This window comes from Daucus carota, chromosome 3 (genome assembly GCF_001625215.2).
Source record: "Daucus carota subsp. sativus chromosome 3, DH1 v3.0, whole genome shotgun sequence".
Classification (NCBI taxonomy): domain Eukaryota; kingdom Viridiplantae; phylum Streptophyta; class Magnoliopsida; order Apiales; family Apiaceae; genus Daucus; species Daucus carota.
Genome location: NC_030383.2, coordinates 3,932,496 through 3,941,523, shown reverse-complemented (window position 1 = coordinate 3,941,523; position 9,028 = coordinate 3,932,496). Strand labels below are relative to the sequence as shown.

Genomic DNA, 9,028 nt, shown 5'->3' with positions numbered 1-9,028 from the left:
ACTTATAAATGATATATTATATCAAAATTTGGATAATCAAAGATATTATATAGGATCAAACTAAAAAATTATGATTTGTACTCCAATACTCCAATGTTTTTATGTACTCCATAGAACTTAACTCTATAAATGTAATATACTAATGTGCACAAAGTAAATTTGATTTGCATTTACCAACACCCTAAAAATACTCATTTGCCAAAGAATTCCCCACAAAGCCCACCCCCTAAAAGCCCAATCCAAACCACATAAAACCCTACCCTCTAGGGTTCCTCACTTCCCACGCTCACTTTCTCCTCCTCGCCTCTCCCTCTCTATCTCTTTCCAAACCCTAATCCAACATCATGGCAGACAGAGGCTCCACAGGCGGCGACCGCGGCGGCTTCTCCCGCGGATTCGGAGGTCGCGGCGGTCGAGGCGGCGACCGCGGTCGTGGCCGCCGCCGCGGCGCCCCCAAGGAAGAAGAGAAGTGGGTCCCCGTGACCAAGCTCGGCCGTCTCGTCCGCGACGGCAAGATCAAAACCATCGAGCAAATCTACCTTCACTCTCTCCCCATTAAGGAGTACCAAATCATTGACCTCCTCATTGGCCCCTCCCTCAAGGACGAGGTCATGAAAATCATGCCGGTCCAGAAACAAACCCGGGCCGGTCAGCGAACCCGGTTCAAGGCCTTCGTCGTCGTCGGCGACGGCAACGGCCACGTCGGATTGGGCGTCAAGTGCAGCAAGGAAGTCGCCACTGCTATTCGGGGTTCTATCATCCTCGCGAAATTGTCGGTGATTCCGGTGAGGAGAGGCTACTGGGGGAATAAGATTGGCAAGCCGCATACCGTGCCGTGTAAGGTTACTGGGAAATGTGGTTCGGTTACGGTGAGGATGGTTCCGGCTCCTCGGGGTGCTGGGATTGTTGCTGCTAGGGTGCCTAAGAAGGTGTTGCAGTTTGCAGGGATTGAGGATGTTTTTACTAGCTCCAGGGGTTCGACTAAGACTCTTGGGAACTTCGTGAAGGTCAAATTTTTTAACCGCTTAATTGTCGTTTAGTTTATTGTTTTCAGCTCAATTTTATCGGTAGTTGTGTTTTAATTTATTGTTCAGTATTGATTTTTGTATGCTGTGTTGTGTAATTAAGTGTAAATGGTAGATGTTGGGAATCTTAATTAATTTAGGAAGTTTAGTGTATATGATTATACAAGATTAAATAGTTTTGTCATGTTAGTATTTTGTGGGTTGAGTTGTTTCTCGTCATATTGGGGTTAATGCTGTGTTGTGTTAGTATTTTTGTAATCGTGTAAGGGCTTTTGTATGTATAGAAAGCTTTCTCAAGTGAATGTAGATCGCAAACAAACATAAGTCAAGTATATTCACTGAAAATCCAAATGCTTTTTTAAAGGTTTAAGGTTAGCTACTATAGCATATATTTCTCTTCACTGGTTATTCGGACGAGATAGTAGCTTTGTATCTGTGGTTGGAGAATGTAGCATGTGCTCTCCTCACATCTGTGGGACGAGAATGTAGCATGTAGCATGAGATGTATCCTGTTGTATTGAGGTTAATGTTGTGTAGTGGTAATTTTTTTTCTTATTCTTATAGGGTATTTCTATGTATAAAAGGCTGGCTCAAAAGACTTTAGTCTTTGCAGACAAACATATCTCAAAAAATTATGCTTACAATCAAAATGCGTTTAAGAAGATTTGATGTCAGCTTATTTAGTATATATTATTCTGTACTGGATGTTCATCCCAGATAGCAACTTTGAATTTATGGTTTCACAGCAAAATTTGTATTATGTGTGTTGTTTTACTTTTACCTGGCTGTGCTGTTTACATCTTTACTTTTTTGTGGTTCACCGAGAAAATGTAGTGTCTAGTACTGATACTTTGTAATATACTTGCTTTAAATTGTGTACATTTTTAACTGTCGTTGCTCTCTCTGATTCTTCAAGCAATTATCAGTTACATGTAATTTACACAAAAACTTTGTGCTGGTTAACAATTTTTTTATGGGACTGTATCCTGTTATATTGGATTTATGAACTGTATGCCCTTTATTAGGTTTGCTCCCATCTTTTTTATTGTCTGAGATGTGTATCCCCTTCTAATGTAACGTGTTTGCAGGCTACCTTTGATTGTCTGCTGAAGACTTATGGCTTCCTCACGCCAGACTTGTGGAAAGAGACTCGCTTTACAAAATCCCCATACCAGGAGTACACTGATCTCTTGGCAAAATCCACTAAAGCAATTACCTATGTTGAGGATGTTGCAGCTGAGATATGATTGTTGTTTTCCTGCATTTTTAAGATGTGAACTTGCTCTTTGTTAGGATCTTTTAATATATATTGCTGGCTGTCTAAAATATTGTCAATTTTCTCTTGGATCTTTGTCTTTTTGATATGATATTGGTTGCTGTATGACAATCCAAGTATTTTCAATCAAGTTAGTTTACTTCCTCATTTGTTGAGTTTCACTTATATGTTATTATGCAATTGCTGATTTGGTAATTAGTTAGAATTTTAATATTTTGTCCGTGTCTTTTCTTTTTTTAGCTAAAGTACTAATCTCGTAGTAGGCTATTCTAAAATATGAGTTTGTCACATACTCCCTTTTTATTTATTTTTTTCTTAAATTTTTATCTTACTTAAAAAAGTGTGTAAAAGAATCAAAATTTAAATATTTGAAAATTGAGAAATTAATTTGTACCACTTAATTAGGAATAGTATCAAAATGTATATTGCCTTTGAATTTTTGTTATGATAAAACAGAACAGAAAATATTGTAGAAACAGAGCACGGTTGGAATTTGGATAGCTCAATTTGAACAGATACTCATTTGTAAAGTTATATTTTCAGGTCAAGCTCAAGATGGATCAGTCAATCCTGAGCTTTATTTACTGGTCTACTTGATCTGTTTTGACGTTGACTTGTAATCCTTGATTTGTGATCTGATTTATTTTAGAGTATTCTGTTGTTTAGAGGAGATGTTTCCTTCGCTCCGCGGGGTATGCCCCTAGAGATAGTAGTCTCTTTTTCTCTTTATTACATTTTATTTAGCAAAAAAAAAAAGACTATAAATCATATTGTAAGGTTGTAAGTCATATTTGTCAAAAAAAAATATTGTAGAAACAAACAAGAATTCATAATCAAATTGAATAATGTTAGAAAAAATCAAATACATATTATAAAAAAATGACATCATATTATTTTAAAAATGCATTGTTATTCTGATGTTAGTAAACAATATAAAAATAATAATACATAAAAAAAAGGTAAGCAACTAGGATGAGTACGAAGAGAACCACAAATTTTTATCATTTTTATCCAATACATAAACAAGTGACTCACCAAAATAACAAGAGACTAGTCAATTTCTATCATTAATAAGTGAATCAGCAGTCTACTTTAATTTCACGTGTCCCTTGCACGTAAATTTTATGATGTATAAAAAATATTTCTGATTATTATGTGAATTTGATAAAAATATAAATGACAAATTTTTGCTATTAAAAGAAAATTTTAAAAGCAAAATTAAGAATTTTGTTTGCACACAAAAATATGAAGTACACATACATAAAAAAGAGACGAATGTGACCGCCCCGCGTACTAAGTGTACCCGAGCCATTTAAGATCACTTGTAAAGTAGAGCCTGCTTAGAATGTTGCTATTCAAAGCACATTCAATTCCTCTTGCAAACCGTTCAGGCATATCTGAGAAAGCACTCAAAATAGCATTCAAAATCTGAAGAATGAGCAGCATATATTTCAACACCAGGTTTTCTGCATTCAGATTTCGTTCACCTTTGATTCTAAACAAGTAAACACATTTTTACAGTAATAACATCTCAAAAACTACAAAGCATACATCAACATTCAAATCACCTTTAGAAACCAACACTGAATCTAAAGTCATATAGAATTATAGATGATAGCTATCAAAATTAGTGGTGAGTTGGTCCTCAAGCATCTGGTGTGAATGTCCAAATATCCCCCACTTTAACGAACATCTGCAAACACAACCATCAAAGTAATAGTCACTTTCATAACTCAAAAGAAAAAAAAAAAACAGTTCAGATGCAGCAAAACTGTCCGATTTTCCGTTTGAAACTACTTCAAAATCTAAAGGGATTGAAGAGCAATAATTAGATTTCCACAAAAAAAACACTTATAAGAGATATTATGTCCCGAAGAAAAAACAAGAATTCTTTATCGTATCATGTCGGTAAGCCGCACCAAACTAGAGATCAATAGATCACACGAGTAACTTGACTGGCAAAAAAGTATCAATGAGGTAGTTATTTACAGGTGAAGATGTGGTTTAGTTACCATCCAATACAGAAGTTATATTTTCATTGTCAATTATCCAATACAAAAGTTGAATGTGCAAAATTTTGGGTTTTCATAAAAACAACACTTATGCCAAAAAAATACATTATATAAGAATAAAGCAATGGAGCTTCCAGGTATTATTTAAGCAAGTATGTAGTATATAATTTCAGATATGGGAGATAGAGGAAGAATCACCAAGGAATCAGGGTTTTAACAAGAGTATAATGAATATAGTAGTCGTCTCCTGCAGCTAATGATGTATTATTTACCTATAAGCATAATACTCCTGCCAATCATCATTAGACTTATAGACCTTCACTTGCTGCAAAATTTAGAAAATCATGGATAAGTAAAATGAATCATATAAACATACTATTACAAAATTATAGATTATCCAGAAAACAGCGCAAGACAAACTCACTCAGTTTTAGCAGCTGCCCGCCCCTTCCTTGGTGGGTTTTTTCTGCTAGGGGTACTGGCCGGAACTCCACCTTTCTTCTTTTCTGCCTTGGAAACTTGTTTTCCGACTGTTTTGCTGCTTGAAGCTACTGCAGTAGAGCCACCAGCAGATTCCTGTGACAGAGCTTCACTTGACTTTCCAACTCTCCTTGTAGTTCTTTTGCTTGGCTCCGCTTGAAGGTTTTCTCTTGGCTTAGGACTTCCAATAGTGAGGGGTACCTCTTTCTTTGCAGGTGGGATTTTCTTGGGCTTAGAGCTTCCGATGGTGAGAGAATCCTTTTTCTTCTTGCCTGAGATGTGCATGTCCTCATCATTACTTGCTTCTTCAGCTTCGTTCCTTTTCAGAATGTTCTTTCCTTTCACATTTTTCTGCAATGCAACCTGGCGACTTGCACCAACTCTTGTAGCCCTCTTACTTGTAGACTCTGGACAAGTAAAATCAACAAGTGAACAAGAACCTTTAGTAGTGGAACTTATAGCCATTTTACTTCTAAACTCTGGCGAGTAAAATCAACAACAAGTGAACAAGAACCTTTAGCAGCAGAAGGCATGATAGCTTCCTTCCCAGCTTCACCTCCTTTCTTTGCACTATTTGATCTAAGTACTCGGGTGGTCCCTACAGCACCCTTCTCTGTCTCATTCTTATTCCTGGTTTTCACTTTTTTAACTTGACTCCCACCAGCTTCTGTGTTCCCCTCACGTGAGATAACTTTTCTCTTCTGAGCAGTTTCACTTTCTCCAGAATCACCAATCTTTAGCTTTCCACTTGCAACAGTCTTCTTTCTCTCAGCTTTTTCATCAGCTGTCACAGGCATCTTCCCCTTGGCCTTTGCATCAGCTTTCACAGGTGTCTTCCCCTTGGCCTTTGCATCAGCTTTCACAGGTGTCTTCCCCTTGGCCTTTGCATCAGCTTTCACAGGTGTCTTCCCCTTGGCCTTTGCATCAGCTTTCACAGGTGTCTTCCCCTCGTCCTCTTCGTCCTCTTCGTCCTCTTCTTCCCAAGGAGGCTCTTCTCGTGCCCGTAGTTCATATCTTTGATGTGGATCACGTTTAGTAACTTTTGTCCTAGCCATGAGTTAGGCTGAAGAATGGGCAATCAGTATAAGTAACAGAAAAAAACACCCGTACAAATATGTGCTGCAATAGACAGGGAACTATCAGTAGCATATAACACAATTTTTACAATTATTTAACTTATCTTGGAAGAGCAGAGAAGTAAAACAAATTGATACCCGTATCACATGAAAACAAAGCTCTAAGACAATTTACAACACTACAAAGTAGTTGAGCAAAGAAACCATGACCATCCGGCCATCAAACACGAAATCTTACTTCATTTATCTATGCAGATCAAGAGTATTATAAGACCCCAAGGCAATGTTCATTTATGGGATTATAATCCCTGGACAATTAGGTTGTGTGCTCTACTCTTTCATTATATACTCCTTTACATTATTTTATTGACAAAATTCCCAACAGAAATCAATGGAATTATAAGAACCTAGTGAGGGAGGGGGGATAACTAGTCTATCGAAAATTGATCAAATCGTCATTATTTCAAGGGAACTGATGTATTGACAGAATGAGTAAAAATCACAATCGCTGGAGGGATCATAGTCCATGTAAATAAACACATTCCAACATTACAAAATGGACCAAATGTTAACTGCACGCCATATTTTCAATCACAACAGAGTATATCAGCAGAAGGGAGACACTTGTACAAGACAAATACCACATTCTGTATGCATTAATCTAAATAGTTACATAAAATTATACACAGAAAAAATTAATTTCTATTTAAAATTAACTGAATGAACAACTAACATTGTACAAATGAACACTAATATAGTACACTCCCCCAACCCTGTTGTTATATACAAATAACTCAAATTCATTCATGAAACTTGCAAGTTGCAATACTAGAACCCATCAAAGCACAAAAATACCTATTACATTAAACAGAAAAACTTACAGAGTATGATCCCTAAAACGAAACAATCCTTCAGTACTAAAACCAATAACAGTCACAGAGAGAGTAAACACGAAAATGTTATCCAAGATATGTGAGATAAACACCTGGCTCGGTATAAGGGATTACTGAATTAGTATAATCCAGCGTTAATTGCATCGAATCTTAATGAACATAACAACAAATCCAATAAGGAAACACAATAAAATCATCTCGTATGCAGTACATCCATATATAGAATCATAATGACTCACATCATTTCATGAAATCAGTTGTACGAAGATTTCTCAAAACCCTAACTACGAAATGCATATTACATACACATAATTTACATTAATTAAGCCCTAATTACCAAAACAAGAACAAGGATGTCTGTGCGCGTGGTCTGTGTGCGTGTGCGAGAGAGAGAGGAAGAGAGAGGGAGAAGGAGAGGGGGGGAGAGAGAGAGAGAGAGAGAGAGAGAGAGAGGGAGGGAGGGAGGGAGGGAGAGGGAGAGGGAGAGAAGGAGACCTGTAAGAAGATTCCAGAGAGAGAGAGTTGAGAAGAGAAGATATGAGCTGGAGCAGTGAAATGTATATATAGGTGTGTGTATGTGTGTAAACAGGTGCATATATACACACAGAGGTCATATACACAAAGAGGTCACTGATCAGTTTTTAGGCGGGAAAGTTTGCTGCTATTCACAATTCCGAAACTTTTGATTGTTTTTTCTTTTTTTTATTATTTGATTATTTGATCTTCATTTTCTGCAGGGCACAATTATAAAATAAAAATTCGGTTTACTCAAAAAAAAGTTTTTTTTTTGGTGTATAAAAATGACAGAATAGTTAATTTTATAAATATATATGTGATATTTTTTAAAACTAATATATAAGTGATGTTAAACGATATTATTGTTTTCAAACACATTTACTGACCAACACAAACTAGAATTGCAACAAAATGAGATTTTAATTTTGTAATTTTTTTTGACAAAGGATACAAATCTCAAACTGAATTCTATGATCATTCAATATTTCAAAAAAAAAACATTAAAAATATTTGTTATCTAGCCGTTACACATATAAGATAATCGAGAATATTTAAACAATAAAAATATTTAATTCTAACATCCTGTAAAAAATATAAATATATATAAGTCATGAATGTATATATATGTGTGTGTGTATAATTTTTTGACGTATCAGATAATAGCATGTATTAATAAAATATTATATATATGTATGTGTGTGTGATAAAATGTAATTAAGATAATTTTTTTGGCGAGACATTTATTTGAAAATGAAAAATTTACATGTTATATATATATATATATATATTAACTAATAAAAATGAAACTGCGAGTCATTAATTATGTCTAAAACTGTGCAAATGACTTCTTTACCCAACAATTTAATCATGAATGAGTAATGCTGCGTGTCTGAATTACATTTTTTTTTGTCCAAATGACGTGATGGGCGGATTAGTGATTTTAGTTGGATGATTTATATTTATATGCATAAAATGTCCTATTATCATTGATGCGAGTGCAATCAATCATGTGTTGCTAAGTAAATTTGAAAAAAAAAATGATAACACTTTGAGGATATCTAACATTTTCTTATACTACATGACTCACATAAAATATATATGAAAATGATCATTTATAGAATGATCACATAAAGTTTATATATGAAAACGATATTATTTTGTCTCAATTTTATAAATATTTGATCATCACACGTAATTTAATATATAAAAGTATCATTATAACTGATTAACAGTATTTTTGTGAGTTTCACTTGAACAACAAAATTATATAAATTTGATTTATAGAACTTAAGTTATGTTTAGAAAAGTTAGAAAAGTGGGCAGAGTACGTTTCATTTAGTAAATTTATTTTGTCTAGATTTATTATTAGATGAAGTTTTAAAATATCATTTATTATCGAAAAAAAACCCTAGTTTTCTTTTTCTCTCTTCTCTCTAGCCGCTTCCTCTTTTCATCTCCGACGGGGCTTCCATCGGTTTCCGGTGGAAAGCCCCAAATCTTTTCGTTTGATTGCTAGTTTTTGATTGTTCTTGCTTTTTCATTGAGTTTCTTAATAAATCTCCATCTTCGGGGAAAGTTTTCTTGGATCTATATCACTGAAACTTTCGATTTTCGTTCTTATTCGCTTCCAGAGGCCTTTTTGGATTTGTGAGTGGATCGATTATCTCCTAAGCGTCGTGGTGCAGATCTAATTGTTTTAGTTTGTTTTGATTATAGTTTGATTTCTCTCCCTGGTGAGAGTGTGTGATTT

General features: G+C 35.1%; 2 protein-coding genes across 3 annotated transcripts; one reads left to right on the top strand and one right to left on the bottom strand.

Moving 5' to 3' along the window:
• Positions 1 to 250: 250 nt before the first annotated feature.
• On the top strand, positions 251 to 2,448 carry LOC108215078 (small ribosomal subunit protein uS5w). Its single transcript, XM_017387412.2, has 2 exons — positions 251 to 1,007; positions 2,114 to 2,448. The coding sequence occupies exons 1-2, from the start codon at positions 345 to 347 to the stop codon at positions 2,270 to 2,272; spliced, it is 822 nt and encodes a 273-aa protein (XP_017242901.1). The 5' UTR covers positions 251 to 344; the 3' UTR covers positions 2,273 to 2,448.
• A 1,228-nt stretch (positions 2,449 to 3,676) lies between these two features.
• Positions 3,677 to 7,373, bottom strand: LOC108213337 (uncharacterized). Of its 2 annotated transcripts, none has more exons than XM_017385120.2 (5): positions 7,258 to 7,367; positions 5,308 to 5,856; positions 4,738 to 5,200; positions 4,586 to 4,638; positions 3,677 to 3,994 (listed from the first exon to the last, which is right to left on the bottom strand). In XM_017385120.2, the coding sequence occupies exons 2-4, from the start codon at positions 5,846 to 5,848 to the stop codon at positions 4,632 to 4,634; spliced, it is 1,011 nt and encodes a 336-aa protein (XP_017240609.2). In that variant the 5' UTR covers positions 5,849 to 5,856; positions 7,258 to 7,367; the 3' UTR covers positions 3,677 to 3,994; positions 4,586 to 4,631. The 2 variants fall into 2 exon arrangements, with proteins under 2 accessions (XP_017240609.2, XP_017240607.2); XM_017385118.2 differs by having other exon boundaries at positions 3,679 to 3,994; positions 5,308 to 5,912; positions 7,258 to 7,373.
• Positions 7,374 to 9,028: the final 1,655 nt, after the last annotated feature.